General features: G+C 38.6%; 2 protein-coding genes across 2 annotated transcripts in view; both read right to left on the reverse strand.

Moving 5' to 3' along the window:
* LOC137175675 (leucine-rich repeat-containing G-protein coupled receptor 5A-like) overlaps positions 1–21,266 on the reverse strand; it is a 52,959-nt gene that overhangs the window by 17,274 nt on the left and 14,419 nt on the right. The window contains exons 3-10 of the mRNA XM_067581490.1: positions 19,198–19,269; positions 16,209–16,280; positions 13,506–13,721; positions 10,003–10,074; positions 4,485–4,553; positions 3,242–3,313; positions 2,995–3,066; positions 1,388–1,456 (exon numbers count right to left, since the gene is read on the reverse strand). Of these exons, the coding sequence (XP_067437591.1) occupies positions 1,388–1,456; positions 2,995–3,066; positions 3,242–3,313; positions 4,485–4,553; positions 10,003–10,074; positions 13,506–13,721; positions 16,209–16,280; positions 19,198–19,269 (714 nt within the window). The remainder of the gene's footprint in view (positions 1–1,387; positions 1,457–2,994; positions 3,067–3,241; positions 3,314–4,484; positions 4,554–10,002; positions 10,075–13,505; positions 13,722–16,208; positions 16,281–19,197; positions 19,270–21,266) is intronic.
* Positions 19,779–21,266, reverse strand: part of LOC137175676 (tetraspanin-8-like) — a 77,675-nt gene continuing 76,187 nt past the window's right edge. Inside the window, exon 9 of the transcript XR_010925670.1 lies at positions 19,779–19,797. The gene's annotated coding sequence lies outside the window, so the exon portion shown is untranslated. The remainder of the gene's footprint in view (positions 19,798–21,266) is intronic.

The raw sequence follows: 21,266 nt of genomic DNA on the forward strand, positions 1-21,266 counted from the left end.
TCTATGTGAAACTGGAAGTTCTTAAAACAGGAGTGTGAAACTGGTTGTGACTCAGGCTTTGTAAAAAACAACAATAACAGTCTGGATGTGAAAGCGCTGCGTGGAGTCGCTCATTAAACCCAGCAGGAATTACTTAACTAGCTTGTGATTTCAATCATCACACTCCGTGATTTCATGTCATTGTAATTAGAAGAAACACATCATTTCATATAAATCTCAAACACACAAGTGGAATTTCAGCCAGGAAACGTAACGCTCGCTCCGTCTTCGCGGTCTCTGATTGGTCCTTTGTCGGCCTGCTGCTCAGAATGTGATGGAAAATTTAAAACTACTTTCTCTGGAAAGTTAGGAAACTGTGACAGGCCTTTTTTTTAAAAAGATTTTCTGACAATTTATAAACAATAAATCGGGAAAATATTTGATGATAATAATAATAATGAAAATAATCATTAGTTGAAGCACAATAGTCATCAAATACAATCAAAATAAAGGTTATGATTCACAGAACTTAACACCCAAAGAGACGTCAACAACTTACTTTTTCTCCTAAAACACATGTGAAAACCTAAAAAAATGTGGAATAAAATTTAGAAAAAGAGCAAATTTATGAAAATGAGAAGCTGGAACTAGAGAATTTTTTTTTTTTTTTTTTTTTTTTTGCTGGAAACAATTAATTAAGTATGAAAATAGTTGCAGGAAAATGTTTCAGCTCCACATGAAACAAATGTAAAAGTGGAATTTCAGACAGGAAAATGAAAGCTAGCATCAAGCTAACAAAGCTAACAGAACAGCAGTAAGTGTTGTTGGTGTTTTACTGTGTTACTGTAAACTCTGATAAATGAATGTAAGGGGAGTTTATGTTCAACAACAGACTAAAGGAGCAGTGTCCTGTTGATACAGGATGTCGGGGCGAGACGTAACACTGGGAGGGATCATTTCAAAGTGTGAAGCAATGAAATATCTGTGAGGCACAGAGTTCAAGAATGTGTGACGGTTTGTTTGGTTGGAGTTTTGATTTCCACCTACCGGTTCAGTGTGAGGTTACTGTTAAACACACGCCGCTTTCAGAAACAAGTTTAAATGGAAAAATACAAGAAAATAAACATTGCGATGGTGTTTATTATGACACGGAAAAACTGGGTCACAACAAGGAGAGAAAAAGGGGGTTTTAATTTCATGCTGAGCTGCAGAAAAATAAAGTTACAGTCTGTCAGAATAATAACTGCTGCGTATTAATAACAGCAGTTTGATTTGAGGTTCAGCTCTCAAAACACACACTGATGTCGGCTACAACAGCAAACACACCACGATATGAAACATTCCTGTGTGCATGTGTGTGTGTGTGTGTGTGTTTGTGTGTGTGTGTGTGTGTGTGTGTGTCTCCTACAGGCTCTCCAGGCTCTTGGTTCCCGTCAGATCTGGAAACTCTGTGAGATCTGCTGCTCCGTTCAGAGAGCTGAGAGACGACAAAGAGAAATATTGCACCTTGTGTTCAGTTTGTGTGTTATATTCTTTGTGTGATTAGTGTCTGAGTTACTGAAGGCTGCAGCGAATTAGTGAATCAGCATCTTGGACTCACTTTTAGTTTCATTCTGTGAGTGAAAGAGATCAAAAAGCTCATAAAATAAAGTGAAAATATAGTTTTAGTGAGATAAAAGTAATACTCCAACCTGCAGTAAGTGATGTTTTGTCCACTAGTTTCCATCAGAAACATATTCATATACATATAATCAGCTTTTAAGTTGATATGTTGAACTTGTTAGCAAATTATTTCCACATCCAGCAGTTACGGAGCAACATTATCATTCATTTGGAGTCGTGTTTCTGTCCACCTGGTGAATGTAAGTCCAATATTCACTCTCTTTTAGCTCTGTTTTTGCTCTCTATCAACTCCTGAGGGAAATATCTGGCTCTTTAGCTGCTAAATGCTCCACTATGTTCACCAGCTAGTCTACAGCTAACTGTGTCTGTTTGCAGTTTAGTGCTGAGCAGGTAGTGTTCAGCGGCTTTTTACAGCTTTTACTCTGAAAACGACACTATGAGACGCTGAGAGTGAACCAGAACAGTAAAGTTGCAGCCAGACAGATAAACAATGAGCTGAAACTCACTATAAAGCTCCGTAAAGCCGAGAGGAGCTGCAGAGTCACTGATAGGTTCATCACTATGCACATATTTTTCATCGTTACATCGTTTTATACATATCTTATTGTTTTTGCCCCTTTAAAGGACCAGTGTGTAGAATTTAGTGGCATCTAGCGGAACAGACTTGGCAGAGATGGAATATAATATTCATAACTATGTTTTAATTAGTGTATAATCCCATGAAAATAAGAGTCATTGTGTTTTAGAATGAGCCCTTTAGATCTACGGAGGGAGCGGGTCCTCTTCATCGGAGGCCGCCATGTTGCACCGTCATGTTTCTACTGTAGCCCAGAATGGACAAACCAAACACTGGCTCTAGAGAGGGTCTTTTGCATTTTTTGCCAGTTTTGTGGCCATTGTAGGTTATCCTGCACACTTGGAAAGGGGTATTCAGTTTGCTGCGATGTGCACCCTCACTGATAGATGCCACTAAATCTTACACACTGGTCCTTTAAGCCCTTTTTTTTTTGCTGATTTAATTTCCTTCATTTCAAGACAAGATATTTGGCATGTGAGTAGTACGATACATGCTCTAGGAGACTTTTTATGGAGATAAAAATGGAAATTTTTAATTTTAATAATGTTTTGTCTTCATGTCCAGAAGTTTTTCCTCAGAGAAAGGAGCTAAAACAGCCAATTTCATACAGAGGATGAACTGAGAGGCTTCATAAAGGACCAGCATACTATAAATATGGAGTTTTTTGAGCTGTAACTCATGCAAAGATATTCCAGTAGAGCCCCAGAATATAAATATGGACCTGGAAATGTGCTTGATACATTATAAACCCTATAAGTAAATCTATGAAAGTGTCTAATAAACTGTGTTGAGTTAGTGTTGAGTGTGTGTCTCACAGTGTGCGCAGCTCTGGTAGGTTCTGAAAGGCCGAGCGTCCGACAGACTGGATCGGATTGTCGTAGAAAAATCTATAAAACGAACACAGACACAAAGACAAACAGCATCATCATCAACACAGGTGGACACACTGGATATCAGAATAAGCTGTCCAAAGAGCCATTGTTACTTGTCTCAGTAAATTTTTTACTTCTATCTGTTCAAAAGCATTTTTTCAGTTTGACATCATTTGTCAGTGGTACCTACATGGTGATCAGCGAAGGGTTCCCGGTAAAGGCGTGCTCCGGTATGGACTGTATGTTGTTACTATGGAAACCACTAAACAGGGAAGAGAAAAAGAAGATAATTAATTACTTCTACTTCCTTCATTCCTTATGAGCAAACTCACTTCTAACTTCCTTACTAAGAAGCATCCTCCTTCCTTCATTGGTAACAAGGGAGCTTCCTTCTTCCTTGTGCCTTAGCTTCCATCTGCTATTAATTTTTATTGCAAGTCATTATGGGATGTCCTTCTCTACTTGAAAACATGTTTTTTATCAAACAAAAAAATAACCCTCAAGAGGAACATTCCCATATGTTCTACCTGAATGACGGATAGTTGATATTCAAATGGTTTAATCTGTAAAAATCAACAATATTAAATAATTTTGTGTTTTTTTGCATTTTAACACCACGTTTAGTAACAACAAGAAAAAACGAAAAACAGATGAGGAAGGAAAATAACTAACTTCCCTCTTTTTGCTCAAACATGATGATGTTACGCTTTTTGTGATTTTCTGTTATTTATTTCCTGTTATGATGTCAGATGTTAAACATGAGTTCCAAAAGTTCCAAAACTTGAGGTGAACTTATGTAGAAATGCTGCCTGCAAGTCAAAAGTCAGGGCTTCAATCTGCTCTAAATGCTTTGTTTTTCTATCTTGCTGACGAGCTGATGTCAGTTTGTCGCACACACCCATTAACAGCCGTCTATTTTGTAGTCTTTTGTTGCTAAGGTGGTTGCTAAGATGTTTCCATGTGTTGTCCACTCTCATATTTCAGATCTGATTCAGCTCCGACATGTACGGATGGATTTGAGAAGTTTATATTTCAAGTAAAGAAGGAGAAAAAGAAGTAAAATCCTGCTACTATAGTTTGTTTATGTAGGAGGAAGCTTCCTGAAGCTGACCAATCAGAACAGAGTGGGCTCATCAGGAGGCGGGCCTTAAAGAGACAGGAGCTAAAACGGCCTGTTTCAGACAGAGGCTGAACTGAGGGGCTGCATAAAGGACCAGTATGAGATAAATAAGGAGTTTTTGACTGGAAATCATGTAAAGATATTCCAGTAGAGCCCCAGAATATAAATATACACCTGGAAATATGCAGACTATGTCTCCTTTAAGCTAATGTATGCTTATGTTGAGATCCTGAGCCAGATTCATCTACACTGGATACACAGATGCTGTCTGAGGTTTTTCTTGATCAAACACACACAAACAGTTGAGACTCACAGCTCCTTGAGGTGACTGAGCGAGCGGATGGCTGTAGGAAACTCGACCAGACTGTTGTAGTTCAAATCCCTGAGAAAGAGAGAAAGAAAGAGGTTATAAAATACAAGCAACTTGGTAGGAAAGTTGACAATTTTACGATGATGTTCTCTCTGTAGCACAGATGTACATAATCACACTGGGAATACCTGTTCTAGACTGGGAATGTTAGCTTTATGTCAGGGATTAGTACTGCTACATCAGAAATGTTACGGCTTAATCGTGAATATCAACTGTAAACTGGTAATATTTGGTCAAACTTGAAATGTCAGCTACTATTAGTCTCAAATCAGCTCTAGACTGGGAATATTAACTCTCTAAACTGAGAATGTCAAACTATTCCTTTAAAGGAAACTGAGAATATTAGATCAAATCTGGAAATATTAGAATAAACTTGCAGTTTCAGTTCTGAAATTGGAATATCAGATTTACATCATTGCTATCAGTTTTTACTTTGGGAATATCCTCTCTATACTGGGAATGGTGAGCTTTAGGCTAAGAATATGTTGAATCTGAACCAGGAATATTTTCTGATCTGAACTGAGAATGTTAGCTCTTAACTGGGAATACCAGATCAATAGTAAGAATATTTATCCCTAAACCCTAATACCAGCTCCATGTGTCAGCTCCAGATCAGGAAACCAATTCTATACTAGGAAAGGTCAGCTCTGAACTGGGAATGTTAACCCTACACTGGGAATATCAGGTCAATAGTGGGAACACAGTAGTTAGAACCTCGATCGCAAATACCAGCCTCATAATGGGAATGTTCAACTCAAGACTGGGAGTGTTAGCTTCAGACTGGGGATACCAACTCTATACTGGTATTCAATGGGAATACAAGCTTTTCTGGGAATGAAAATGCTAGACTGGGAATACCAGATCTATAGTGGGAATAGTTAGCCCAAGAACGGAAATACCAACTCCATAATGGGAATGTTCAACTCTAGACTGGGAGTGTCAGCTCCAGTTCGGGAAACCAACTCTATATTAGGAATGGTCAGCTCTGAACTGGGAATTCTAGTTCCAGACTGTGAATAACCAATCTATCCCGGGAATGATAATCTCTAGACTGGGAATACTGACTCTAGAATGGTGAATAGTCAACACTAGTCTGGAATACCAGATCAATAGTCGGGAGAGTTAGTCCTAGACTGGAAATACGAGATCTATACCAGGAATGATCAGCTTTGGTCCAGAAATGTCAACTCTAGACTGGGAATGCAAGATAAATAGACCTGGAATAGTTAGTCCTAGACTGGAAATAGCAACTCCATACTAGGAATGCTCAACTCTAAACTGGGAATGTTAGCTCCAGATTGGGAATACCAGATCTATACTGGGAATTATCAGCTCTAGACTAAGATACTAACTCTCTAGAGGGAGTTGTTACTTCTAGACTGGGAATACCCAATCTATAGCATCAATGGTCAGCTCTAGTTCAGAAATGGCAACTCTAGACTGGGAATACCAGATAAATAGTGGGAGTAGTTAGTCCTATACTGGAAATATCAGTTTCATACTGGGGTGTCAGCTCCAGATTGGGAAATCAAATTCTATACTAGAAATTTCAACTCTGAAGTGGGAATGCCAATACCAGCTCTAGACTGGTAATACAACTTTATACTGGGAACGACAGCTTTATGTCAGCTCTATAACAGGAAAGCCTGCTCTACAATGTTCTGGGAACGCTGGCTTTACACTGGGAACTTTGATGTTTCATGTAAATATTTGTGTTTCAAGCTTGATGTTTAGCTTAATCTATTTTTCCGTCTTTTACGTTTATTAAAGAAACATTTAACTGTGCCTCTTTCTTTTCTTTCATCACCAGTAGAGACTAGAGCATTCTTCGAGTCTACACATGGCTTCAATTAGTTCCTCCCATCCATCTCTGGGATGCAGGTGGCTATTACACACACACAGCCTGTGTGGAATGAAGCTGCCACATTGTGAAAATACCATTAAATTGAAATTGCTTCAGTCTGGTTCTGAGTGTGTGAGTACGTGTGTGTGTCCAGAGGATGATTTGTAACAACAATAGCTGATACGCTTTCTACCACAGCTATTATTGGTGGAATTTGTAGAGTTATGATTGGATGAGAGCTGAGTAAAAGGTTCCTGATTAGGTCACTGGGGTTTATGGGAGAGCTTTAAAGAAATCCCAGTTATTATCATGTCATATTGTAAATCATATTATGTGCAGATTATGTTGGATATGGTGTTTGCGGGATTATATATCGGATTCAACGCGCTGAAGAAGTTCAACTTCATTGAAAAAAAGTAAAAAGTACAAGATTATACAACTATGATAACATTGTGCTGAGAAATATCCAACCAGAGAGCTTCAATTTCTGTTGCCATGCGGTTAGCGTCGGGGTGAAGTTAGACGTTGAGTTTTGCAGAACTCTTGACAAATTTTGCTAAATTAATCAATTTACTTTTGGATCAATTTAGTGCAGAAGTTTTGAAACTGTGAGGCGCGATTCGTGTCAAACTTTGCACTCCTTCTCTCTTCTAATTTTTTTCTAATTCACTTTGATTTACACTTTCTGAGGCTATTATCGTTTCCGACGTCCATCACAAATAAACGTCCATTATCCACTTAGAAATCAGAACCAGAGAATCATCACATTTTTAAGTTTTCTTCAGTGTCAAAGATGAGGTGCTTTGTTTCTGTTTGTAGTGACAAAGTGTTCTGAAAATGTTAGAAGTCTAGTTTAACAACCGATTCTTAATTAAGGTTCATTTACTAGCTTTTATCAGAGCTTTCCACCACATTTCATTGCCTTCACCTGCTAATAGAGTAACAGATGGTCATATATGAGGGTAGATCGTAACCTGTTTTTGTTAGAAGATGGTCTTTGACATTGGATAAGAAAAGCCTCCTTGAGCTGTCTCTAACAGAAACAAACAATTGAGCCAATGCCTTTCGCTGATGCAGGCCTTGAGATGTGGTTGAAAGTTCAGGAAAAGGCAAGTAAGTGGACCAACTGGTACCACTATTGCCAAGCCAATGAACTTTCACAGTCAAAGCCCTAAACTCTAAGCTCTGGTCTTTTGCATAGCAACGGCCACCAAGGCTCATGGGTACTGTAGTGTTTGGAGCCATTTCATTTGTTTTTGACTGAAAATAACCTTTTTGTGCACGTTGTAATAACGCGATGTAGACATTTTACACATTCACAGAAACAAAAAGTTGAATTAACACCACAAACAGTTCCACAGTGTTTTTGTGGTGCGTCAGAGGTTTCTGAAGATATGTTTTGAAAGCTGGAGTTTGGGTTTATAGCTCACAACCATTTTCGTCACTTACTGGAACCAGAAAATCCCAATTTGGGCAAAAGAGCAGGGCTTGAGTGAAGCTGTGGTGGGCAAACTGTGGAAACCACCACAGCTGAACTAAACATGACGTTAGTAAATGTAATGTGTGCCCTCCTAAAACCCTGGTGTGTTTTCCTTGACTGAACCGAGCTGGTTGTATTAATTTATTTTTTTCTGTTTTCATTTCCGTTTTCTTCCTCTCTGTCTGTTTGTGTTTGTAGTTTCAGATGAACTTGACTCTTTGGTGTGGTTTATTATTCCTGATCGTACAGGTACACAACCTCCTAACACACACAGAAACACATGCTGCCGGTGCGTGTGTGTGCATGAATAGTAATTATGATTAGCATACAGCCAGGGCCACACACGGAGCCAGTCACACACACACACACACAGAAGTATTTCCAAATGAAGGCAGTGTGTGTTTGTGTGTTTAAACCTGCTTCTCTGGTTGACTGAGAAAACAGAAACATGTTCTATACACACACACTAATTCATGCAGAAACACACACACCAACATAAACACACACAGGTTAATCTGCGCCGACTTCATCCAATATCAAGAAAATCTTGCTAAAAATCCAAATCACATGCTAACTGGTAATGGCACACACAACAGTTTTATCGCCATAAACTAAAAAAGATGTAAAAAAAAAAAGAAACTTTCCACTCTACTACTCCAGCAGCAGTATCATTTCTGCTGCCTGCCTGCCTTAGATTGGACGGTTCACACACTTTAGAGCGCACGGCGTTGCTCCCTGTTCGCTCTTGATTGGATGGTTCACGTCTCTGAGCGCTTGAGAACGGACGGTTCCTCTCCATAACGTTTCTTTGTTGGACGGTTCTCGTTTCTGAACGCTTAAGACTCCATCTAATATACAAAAAAAAACTCTGAAAAAGTCACTAAAAATCCAAATCACGGTCAGTTACACTTCCTGTATACTCTAGATTAGATGGTTTACGTTAATGACCACTTTGCGCTCCCTTCCCAGTCTAGTTTGGGCGGTTTATGTCTCTGACTACATTGAAGTGGACGGTGACGCTTCCCATTCGCTCTAGAATAAACAGTACACTTTTCTCATTACATGTTGTTTATTATCTCTTGGTTGTGTGGTAAAAAAAGTATCTATTAGTCAGTCTAAAATCACAAAACCATGAAAACATAAACACATAAAAATGAAAGCGCCCGTACTGATAAAGTGCTAAGCTGCATGAGGAACCAAGAGACAGTTTATAATGTATTAGAGTTATGAGCGCTTATCACACATGGAATGAATGTAAACTTGAACTCCAGACGGTTAAAAGAGTCTTTGAAGATTCTGGAAAAACCATAGACTGTATAAAAATATGGACGTAGTTACCGTGACGTCACCTGTTGGTTTCTGAAGAGCGGTTTTGAAGCTCAAAGCGAGTCGCTCTGGCCGTCGCCGTCTTGGCAGTGCGTGACTCTGCCTAACTCCCAGCCAATCAAAAATGGGCAAAGAGGCGGGCCGAATGGCTGAAACAAGCCACCTAGCGGCTGGCGGACCTGTCACTCAAAGCAGCCATGTCCTTCAATATGTATAACTTGACGGCTTAATAAAATTTAAACGGATGAGTTATAAAAAAATTCACCCCCCGTACAGGAGTCATGAAAGAGGAAATTAGCTACAGAGACCAAAACCATTTTTGTTTATGTTTATGCATGTTTATTTCTGCTGTAAAGTTGGGCATTTTAACATGGGGGTCTATGGGGATTGACTCACATTGGCTTCATTTTACAGCCCCAGAAGTTGCCTCTTGGGAAATACCTTCCGAACAACGGTAAGTGTTTTTAAATGACCTTCTGGGTTTTTCAAACATCGCAGTTTAATTATGTTTTAGAGAAACCAATGGTTAAGATGAAAGACTGGGGCTAAGCTAACGACGTCTTGGACTTAACTCTTTTCTGGACACACACAGAGATCGAAATAACGTCTTTCTCATCTCACTCTGGATAATAGAAAACAAGACATCCCAAAAATTTAGAGTGTTCTTTAAAAAAATCCAGTTGATTCTTTACGAATGTGTAAATGAAATCTCTTATCTCCTAACCCTTCACCCTGACCCCAACTCAACCCTGACTGCTCGAACTCCTCCCCAAAACACACGCACACACACACACACACACACACAAACTCACAGCGTCTCCAAACTGTGGAGTCCGTGGAAGCAGTTTGTTCCCATGGAAACGATCCTATTGTTGTTGAGATGCCTGTGGAGAGAGAGAGAGAGAGACTGATGGACTAATGAAGCAGACAAACAGTGTGTGTGTGTGTGTGTGTGTGTCTTCTTAAAAGGGGCCCCGGGGCCTCTCAAGAAGGTTTTTTTCTTTTGGTAATTTCATGCAAATTAGCTTCAAGCCAATTGAACAAAAGAAATGACAGCAGACTTCAATGCTGCCGCGCTGAATGCCATCACACACACACACACACACACACACACACACACGCACGCACGCACGCACACACACACGCACACGCACACGCACACGCACACGCACACGCACACACACACGCAGACACAAACACACACACACACACACAAACACACACACAGAGTTTTGCATGTTATTAAGGAGCTAATACAGACAGACAGGGACAGTCGCTGCTACGGTTAAACTTAATGCAGCAACAGCTCCTAGCAACACACACGCACACACACACACACACACACACACACACACACCGTGCCAAAAACAAAAACATTACCCAAAAAGTGGAAAAGTATTTCTGAAAGCCTGAAGAAGAAAACATGAGCCCAGATGATCTGAGTTCTGTTGATTTAAATCCAGATGTTTCGGCTGATGACAGCTGTTAGTGTGAGTTCAGATTACAGTGTTTAAATCCAGATAACTGGAACACACCTCTGGATCTGAACTGATTCAGCTGACTAACATAATGACTATTGTACTAAAAACCAACAGACTGGCTAACCAACTGACTCACTGGCTAAACAAAATGTAGCTGCTAACCAACAGGCTGACTAGCTAATTAACTGGTTAACAAGCAAATGAAATGACTAATATATCTGCTAATCAAACTAGTAACGTACAAGCTAACCAGCTGACTAACATGCTAACCACCAACTGGCTGATTTAAAGTTAACCAACTGACTGATATATTGCAGATAGCCGTCTAATCATTACCAACCTTACCAACAGTGCCAACTCTGGGATCAAAAGTGATAAAACTGAGTGGTGATTGAGACATAAAAATATAAGTGTGTGTTGTCCTCGACCCTTTAGCTAAAAGACAGTGGCATGGCGTAACTTTTCCACCAGGTGGGGCTACGGCTCAGGCAGCTCTGTGTATTTTGGCCGTGAGCATGAGCCCTACAAAGTAGCCGGGAGCTAGCTGCTGGTGGCTAGCGGCTAGGCTAACGGTTTCAAAGTATCATTTGGTGGCCACTTAGCAACTTCTTTCACTTCACAATTATCACCGCAGTACTACAGCGATCCATGTACGTTTTGCCTGTCTTCAGGGGGTAAATGCTTTCTAATAAGAAGGCAGTAATTTGGTGGAAGATTACCCAATCTGGCAACATTTCTTGGGCATAAAATTTTCTGCTCCAGATCCCGTTATTATTGGCGTGCTGTGTTAACCAATCAGGGGCCACCAGGAAGAGCCAAACATATTACACAAAAACCGCCGTCAGGTGGAGAAAACTACGCCCTTCAGCAGACAGACAAAGATTATAGGCAGCACTTTGTCATTAGTCATCGCACGTTTCTGTAATTGTGTATGATTTATGTGAGACTTACAAGTGAAATTTATACACACACAACACAACAATAACAACAACGATTCTTCATTAAAATATGTATTTCACAATTGGAATTGCGGGAGGATGGTGCCTCGGCGCCCTTAATGGACCAACCGGCACTCCTAAATGACGATCCTACTGGCTAATTTACTAGCTAACCTTTTTGATTAAGCCCAAATTTCTGTCTTGTATCAAAAAGCAACAAGAGTATAACTCAGTATAGTTAAAAAGCAACCAGGCAGAGAATGAAGAGAAAGAGAAGGAAAGAAACAAATAATCTGTCAGATAAATTTTAAAGCCAATAACTGTGAAATGCTCAAAATGAGACATCAAAACAGAGAGTTGGAAAGCAGAAGGCGATCTGTGGTGGACAGCAGCCACGCTCCTCTAAATGTGTTAACAGAGAAGTAAAAACAGAAGAAGAAACGCACAGATAGTCAGTGTGAGTCCAAACACTCAAGTGATTTGTAGATTTGTTTTACTAACACAACTTCAAAGAGAGATCCATGAATCAGGCGAAGAAAAATTTAAATGTGTTTTAATGTGATTTCATGGAGACAAATCACACAGAGGTGTTGAGTTATTATCAACTCACATCACACTACACAAGGTTTTGCTTGTAATCCGAAGCCAAGGAGATAATTAACTGTCTTTACGAACCATTTCCCATTTATAAACTGATGGTTTGAAGCTCGAGTTGATACAGAATTAGAAAGGAGGAAGTTCAAAATGTCCTTCTGGAAAATATGTGCACACTAGTTCACGGGCCAGCTCCCAAAATTCACATCTTGGTACTAATCAGGGTGTTTTTTTTAGAATTTAACGAGCATTTTTGAAAAGGTATGTGTGTTTAGTTAATAGTTTGATTTAATGACTATTGCTGAGTGGCAGCAGATTCGGACTTTTAATGCTGCATATTGTTATTTAGACTCACTTTAAGGACATTAATTAATGTTTAACTATAATATGGTTTGGTATTATTTTTAAAGGTCCATTCTCAGCTTTTATTGGACCCCAGCTGTCTGACAAAGACTCAGACAGTGGTGGGAGACGTATCCAGAGCCTTAAATGAGGATTTGTAACGAGACCAACCTGTACAAATACTTTATGTTACATAAAAGTGAGTAAAAGTAAACAAATATTATCACAAAAATGTACTTAAATGTTGTTTCAATTCACCAATATTCACCTATAAGCAGCCTTTTAACTACTTTATATAATATGTGTCACACTGAAAACACAGCTTAATCTTAAGTAAGTAATTATTTCGTTAATTATATATTTAGGGGGTTTAATCGTTAATTAATTGGCAACTGAGCCCTAAAAGTATTTTTTTGTTTTTCTTAAAATAATATGTGAAAACAATCTGTTGGTCTTTTGATTATTTCAATCTGTTTCCTATAAAAAAAATCAACTTCTTTCAATATTTTTCTAGAAATTTTAAAAAAGAAAACTCATTATTCAGTTAATTTTATACTTTCTCAAACTATACTACATACCGTACATTCATACATTTTCCATCTCTGTTTATTTGTCTGCATTGTCACTCATATCTAGTTCCTATGATTTGTTTGTTTGTTTGTTTTTGGTAATGTATTTACGCGTTTCTTAATGTACTTACAGTAAAACTGGATACATCTATCTACTAAAGGAAGGAATCTCTGTCAGTATGTCCTTCATGTATCTCCTGAACTGTTCATCCGATCGACTTCACACTTAACGGGTGTTTGGCTGGGGACCAAATGATGTGCAGTGTCGAATTTGGTTCAATTTGGACATGCGATACATTTAATATTAATAAACTTCGAATACACCAGTGATCAGCGAGCCACTCCAGACAATAATGTGTGTTTGTGTGTTTGTGTGTTTGTGTGTACATACAGCACCACCAGGCGGCCCAGCTTGCTGAAGGCGTGGTCGGGGACGTGGCTGATGTGGTTGAGGGCGAGCGTCATGGCCTGCAGGGCGGGCAGCTCGCTCAGAGCCTCCACCGGCACCTCCGTCAGAGAGTTATCATCCAACCACAGGTGACGCAGCGAACGCAGGCCCGAGAAGCAGCCGATGGGAACGCTGGAGATGTGATTGGCGTCCAGACGGCTACGGAGAGAGACAGATAAAGAGTATATATTTAAAGTAACAAGTTATATTTCTATTAAACTGTGAAAGTTTTGAGCAAAATTATGGCAAAATAGCAAAGTAAATCAGTGCATGTTTATAAAATTATTAAGAGGATGTAAAGACGTTTGTGATTTTTACAGAAATACATGTTTTTTTTCCTTTCAGTCTATTTGGATGCTTTATCTTAAGTCGACGATGTATATTTGGTCTTTAGAGGCTGTTTCCATCATCCTCTTTCCATCATTTCCATCTATTTTTTTAGCTTTTCCATGATTTCTGTGATAATTCAGCTTTTTTCCTACTTTTTTTAAAGCACAAATTGAAAATGGCCATTAACAAACACCCAAAAAACCTAAAAACAAGCATGTTTCCATATAAAATCTATCAAATATTTTGTTTTCTCTCTTTTTCTGGCCCAGAAATTACTTACTCAAGTACTACACAAACATTTATGGTCTTTTGACCAAAATATTCACTTTTTGTCACTTTTTACACATAAAATCTTTTGCATCCTGGAAGCCTCTTTAAGAAATGGGACTGTTGTTTTTGGCCAATGTGCACTTGACACCGTCTTTTGAGAGGCCTGGATTTAAGAACACAAAACCTAATTCATTTTTAAAAAGAGAACTGGTTTGAAACAGACCTGTAGATAATTAGACATAATCTAGAATTACTGGTAGCAATCAAACATTTTGTGAAGAAGTTTAGATTCATTTTGCACTTTCTGGCAGCCTCGGTTCATTACTGGAACTCTTTTTTTTTTTATTAGAGTGAATGTGTTTCAGTGGAGCCTCGTATCTGCAGACTTCACTTCCCTTTGAAGCCGTGTGAGAGGAACATCAGAGGTCAAGAGTTTGAGCAGCTCAGAGGAATGATCGGCAGGCTGCTCGAGCACCTCTCCACCAGCCAACAAGCTCTTAGGAACAACAAAGCTATTTTAATGAGCGCAGACTTATTTGCTGTGAGTGTCAGTCAGTACCACAGCACTAAAGTAAACAGCCGCACTAAGGTGATTAAATCATTTTAATGACTTGTTATTTTTACGAGACTACAAAACACGAATTTTATGATGACAAGAGAACAGTTCTGTGTCTTAAGCAATATTAATGCAAACTGTAGAAACCGTGATAAGTCTTAAACGTTGTGGTGGAGATCATAAAAATCTTCCTCTGTGGTCACAAGAAGGGAAAACATGAGATCCATAGATTCTACTATATGTAGCTTTACTGTAAGTGTGTATGTGAGTGTGTAGATATTATATTTTTTACATCGATGTGTTTTACACATGAAGTTACTGCTCATCACACAGAGCAGCACTCCTCTATGGTTTGTGAAAAACAGTTGCGTAACGTCTTTTGGGGTTTGGGGAGCTTTCCCAGCTTGCAAAAATAACCCTGATGATGTCATGGTGACATCATCAGGGTTATCTCAGTTTGGGTTTTAGCCTGCATAACAAACCGGAGGTGTGGGGTTTTAGGAGGCGAGGGACGGAGTCATGACGTAACTTCCTGTCTGGCTCCTGTAACTCAACACATTCTCTCATTCAGCGTTTCTGTCATCGGCCTTTCAGAAGTTAAACAACGAAAAAAAAACTACAGCTCCCATGAATCTTTGCTAGTCATTGTTTTTTTTAGATTTGTACAACACTATAAACTTCTCAAAAAACTTCAGTACAAAGTCAAGAAGTTGTGATGTGTCGCACGAGATAGTGAAGCTTGTTCCTGCACATGCTCAGTAGCGTCTGCCTTACACAGAACTACTCTCCAGAGACTGAAAACGTGATGCTGTTATTAGTCTTTGGAGCCGTTTCTAAACAAACTAACGTGACCAAACTCTTCATGATGAAGGAACATGTCACTCAGTGCAGCGGTGTGACTCGCTGACGTGATTTTAATAGTTTCTGGACTACATCAGAGGAATAAGATATATCAGGCTTTGATACACCCACAATACTTGTTAGTAGATCAGTTCATTGCTGAGATTTGAGTCTGTCTGTCTGTCTGACTGACTGACTGTCTGTCTGTCTGTCTGTCTGTCTGTCTGTCTGTCTGACTGACTGACTGACTGTCTGTCTGTCTGTCTGTCTGTAACAATACCTCCTCTGTTCATTTACACTGAGAAGTGAAGGATGGGACTTCACATAATGGTCCATCAGATAAATGAGAGAGAGAGAGAGAGAGAGAGAGAGAGAGAGAGTGACCTTGGACAAAGAGAAAGACTCAGACGACTCCATTCTTATACCCTTATCTACACACACACACACACACACACACACACACACACACACACACACACACACACACACGCACAGTTTCAGTATAATTGCTGTGTGTTATCAGACTGTCTGGACTACATACATTAATATACTGGTCTGTGACTGAAGATTCCTTTCAACCAGACTGTAAAACGAGACAGAAGGATGATTGTGTGTGTGTGTGTGTGTGTGTGTGTGTGTGTGTGTCTCACAGTGACTGCAGGTTGTGCAGGTTGTTGAAGGCTTCAGCAGGAACCGATCTCAGCTGGTTGTTCTGAAGCATCCTGGAAACACACGACAAAAAAAATCATTAATACTGACTGTTACAGTTTTTTGTTGTTTATGATTGGTTACCTGCACGGATCAATACTGAGTCCACATCTTCAAATCACACTTTAATTTTACACACAAAAGCAAAATCCTTCCAGCAGACACAAACACAACAACTCTGTTGGATAAAAACACTAACAGCAGGTGTCTGTGAAGTTACATCACTGTTTCATTGTGTTTATGTAGTTGTTTTAATGGTTGATAGTGTAGAAATGTGTGTATTGTTTAAATACAGTCAGATTTGTCTCAATAGAACGTACTTAACGGCTTTATTTCTGACAGCACGTCTTGTTTTGTGGTTGAATATAGATCAGTGTGGTTACGATTAGGCAAACTGCTCTCTGTATGAATAAATGTTAGACTTTTTTTATATTAACTGAAGAGTTTTATGTGTAAAATGTGCTGCAGATACACAGAGTTTTGTAGCTTGTTTGTGTTTGAAAAGTATTGAGGACGTTTAAAAGCTGTGGTCACTGAATGCTTTTTCTGTTGAAAACTATGCAAATGTGTCACAGTTTGCTCTGTAATTGTTGCTGTTGTGTCGACTGTGTGAAGAGTTTTAAACATGTGGACTCAGTATTGATCCCTGCAGGTAACCAATCGTAAAAAAAAATGTTATGAAACAAACAACATACTGATGACTTAACCACCACATGTTTAGAATTTCTTGTTAAATCTGTCCACATATCTTTTGTTCATTTCTTCCCAGATTTCATAGTCAAGATTTCTCGTCCTGGTGTATGTCATACACGTCTCTATTCCTATGTTTATACATTATAAACATTATAATGTTTATGTGTATAAAACTCCCAAATATAAATATCAGTGTCAGTCTCAAAAATTCAGTATCTGTTGGCCACTGGTGGAAAGTAACTAAGTACATTTACTCAAGTACTTAAGTACAATTTTGAGGTACTTGTACTTTACTTGAGTATTTCCATGAGATGCTACTTTCTACATTTCAGAGAGAAATATTGTACTTTCTACTCCACTACATTTATTTGACAGCTTTAGTTACTTTTCAGATGAAGATTTGACACAATGGATAATATAACAAGCTTTTAAAATACAACACATTGTTAAAGATGAAACCAGTGGTTTCCAACCTTTTTGTCTTTTGACGTCTTACAAAAAGCAGTGTGTAGTCGGGGTCACATTTCACATGTCTATGAGTTGTTAACAGCTCCACCAAATAGTGATTTTTCCCTCTAAACTTCTCACATGCTTTCATTTCAATAAATGTTCAAATGATCCAATATTTCAGCAAAAATCAAAGATTAGAGAAAAAGTCCAAAAACTGAAAACAGATTTGTGTATCAGAACTTTGTTTTTTCTTCTTTCCTCTCCCATTAATTTTCTCATGACCCCTCAGATTTATCTGCTGACCCTTTGGAGGGGCCCGATCCCTAGGTTGGGAACCACTGGACTAAACTAGCTAACTGTATATAAAGTAGTGTAAACTAGCTCCACCTCCAGCAGCTACAACAGTAACATGCTGCTCTAACACTGATGCTTCACTATTAATAATCTAATGATGTCATATATAATAATATATCAGTCAGAGGGACCAAACCACTACTTTTACTGCAATACTTTAACTACATCAAGCTCATAATACTTATGTACTTTTACTGCAATACTTTAACTACATCAAGCTCATAATACTTATGTACTTTTACTGCAATACTTTAACTACATCAAGCTCATAATACTTATGTACTTTTACTGCAATACTTTAACTACATCAAGCTCATAATACTTATGTACTTTTACTATAAAAGGATTTTCCATCCAGGACTTTTACTTGTAATGGAGTGTTTTTACATTGCAGTTGATTGCAGGCTGTAATCACCAAAGATTTTTACAAGTGGAACTCAAACCAATAAACAAGCTGAGCTGATATATAACTGTGATAAGCTCATATTGGCTCATATGTGTATGAGGGTGTATGTCATGTCAAAGATAAGTTTGAGATAATTTAGAAACTGAGTCATCATTATTTAATTTGTCCACCAGAGAGATCTGAAAAGTTTATTTTTACACTGTAAAATGTCCCGATGTGTTACAGTTCTTTAACAAACTGAAGGGATCCTTAAATTCATTCAGTGCATCATCAGATTGTTTAAAACTTCAAATATTGATATTAGTATCTGTTTCAAAAATCTCACACTGGTCAGATCATAATTAAAAGTGTTAATTAAAATAAGTTTTTTTTTTAAAAAGTCAATATGTCAACGTCAAAAGTAAATAAAATAAGTCACAGCAACAACAGTAACAGCAGACTCAGTATAAATATTCGTAGAGGTAAATGTACTTGTAGCAGCAGTAGTAGTTGTGTTAGTAGTAACAATTACAATAGTAGTTGTGTTAGTAGTAACAATTACAGTAGTAGTTGTGTTAGTAGTAACAATTACAATAGTAGTTGTGTTAGAAGTAACAATTACAATAGTAGTTGTGTTAGTAGTAACAATTACAGTAGTAGTTGTAGTTTTTGTGGTATTTTGTAGAATTTGCTGTATAAAAAGGTGGAGTAGTGACTGTAGTAGTAGCAGCTGTAGTAACAGTAGTATTAGAGATTAATAAGACAATAACAGGATAATAATAAACATTAATAATAATTAACAGAATAACAGAAACTGACTGAAGATAAGTGACTCATAAAATCGAGTCAGCGGACATTCGTAAACATGTCAAATGTAACCAAGAAGTTTTATTCCAAACTGCAGAAAGTTTTGACTAAACTTAAACAAAAACATACAGATGAAATTCTCAAAGTGTCGCTGTGAATGATTAACACCAGTAAACACACAACACATCATTACAGTCTGTGTGTGTGTGTGTGTGTGTGTGTGTGTGTGTGTGTGGACTTACAGCACTTTAAGGTTGTAGAGGCCGGTGAACGCTCCTCTGGGGATGAATGACAGATCGTTTCCCGCCAAACGCCTGAGACAGAAAGAGACAGAATGAGAGTGTAAGTGTGTCAGGATTGAGTATGTTGGTATATTTAATGGGATTTCCTGCCAAAATCCACCTTTTAACAAAAATAACTGTGGGACTTCGGATGTGTGCAGAAGAAATGTTCTAAGACAAAACTGCCTTCTGCACATTTCCAGCTCTATATTTATATTCTGGGGCTCTACTGGAATATCTTTTCATGATTTCCAGTTAAAAACTCCTTATTTATCTTCTACTGGTCCTTAATGCAACCCCTCAGTTCAGCCTCTGTCTGAAACAGGCCGTGTTAGCTCCTGTCTCTTTAAGGCCCCGCCTCCTGATGAGCCCACTCTGTTCTGATTGGTCAGCTTCAGGAAGCTTCCTCCGGCTCCAGAGGCTACGTAAACAAACTATAGTAGCAGGATTTCACTTCTTTTTCTCCTTCTTTACTCCAAATGTCAACTTCTCAAATACATCCGTACATGTTGGAGCCTGAATCAGATCTGAAATATGAGAGCGGACAACACATGGAAACACCTTAGCAACCACCTTAGCAACAACCTTAGCAACAGAGACTAATGCACAGACGGCCATTTGTGGGCATGTGTCAACGATCTGATGTCATCACGAGGAGGAAGTAGAGGTAACTTTGCAAATGAAGCGTTTAGGGCAGGTTGAAGCCCTGGGTTTTGACTTGCAGGCATCGTTGTTACATCCGTTCAATCTAAAGTTTAAGAAATTTAACATCCAACATCATAACAGATGCAACGTATTGAATCTAAATATACTGATAGAGGAGTAAAAAGTACAATATTTCCCTCTGAAATGTAGTGGAGTGGAAGTATAAAGTAGCATAAAATGGAATTACTCAAGTAAAATACAATTATGCCAAAATTGTACTTAAGTACAGTTGTTGATTAAATCCTGCGTCCCCCAAAACTGAGCTAAGTGGAGCATCGAGTGTAGAAGCTAAACTTGATAAATTAGCATTAAAACTGATCATCAGGGATTGATTTTCTTATTTTCATTACTGTTAACAACAAATATTATCATAGAAGTAAAAAAAATGAAAAGAATAACATGTTTTGTCTGTTTTACTTTGTCTGTCAGGTGTATACAGATTTAGGAAAAGTGCTGCTTTCTTTTTATTAAGTGTGACACAAAATAATACAATGTAAAATATAATACGATGACAAAAAACACTTAAAATGACAAATAAAATAATGAATATAAATACATTAGGATATATAATACTGCACGTAACAGGATTTTCTGATTAGTTATCAATATTTCCGTCATGTTGAGACATAAACGTGAGATTCTCAGTAAGTTTAAAACCAGCAGAAAACATTCAGCTGTAATGATTCCTGCAGCTTCTGTGTGTTTTTCTAAAGGCCACAGAGAGTTCAGCCAGTCCGCATGTACCCAGCATGCATCTTTGCGGTGTCCTATCGCCGTAGTGACGTTTCTCACGCCGCAGTGGCAAATATCACACACACGCAGACACACGTATAAACACACATAGCTGGCAGCCGAGCACAACAGCAGCAGCAGCCAGAGTCGTGTTCGGGTCTCCATGAGGTCAGCTGTGTTCAGACTCAGCCGTCTCTCCACCTTTCTGTCTCCTCACTGTGTGTTTTTTTATTTTAATTACGTCCTTCAGCTTAGTTTGGTTTCATGAAATTGTTCATACACTTCTGGTAGGTGAGGACAGATGGGATTACATATCCGTCTCAGTCTTTCCATCGCTGACCAGAGTTCATTTCTGATGACACAAACAGACTCATATCAAGAGCATCGATCATCCAGACGCACTGATACAACATCCAAATATCCGCCGTCTGGACCCTTGCAGACTTTGGCCCTCGGTCGCCATTTTTCTGAGCTGTTACACATCACGGTTGAAGAATAAACAGGTTTTATGATGCGGCGATGTAATGGTTAGGGTTTGGTTAGGTTCAGGCTCCAGATAATGACAAAAAGATCATGGTTTACTACTTCATAAA

This window comes from Thunnus thynnus, chromosome 23 (assembly GCF_963924715.1).
Source record: "Thunnus thynnus chromosome 23, fThuThy2.1, whole genome shotgun sequence".
Taxonomy (NCBI): domain Eukaryota; kingdom Metazoa; phylum Chordata; class Actinopteri; order Scombriformes; family Scombridae; genus Thunnus; species Thunnus thynnus.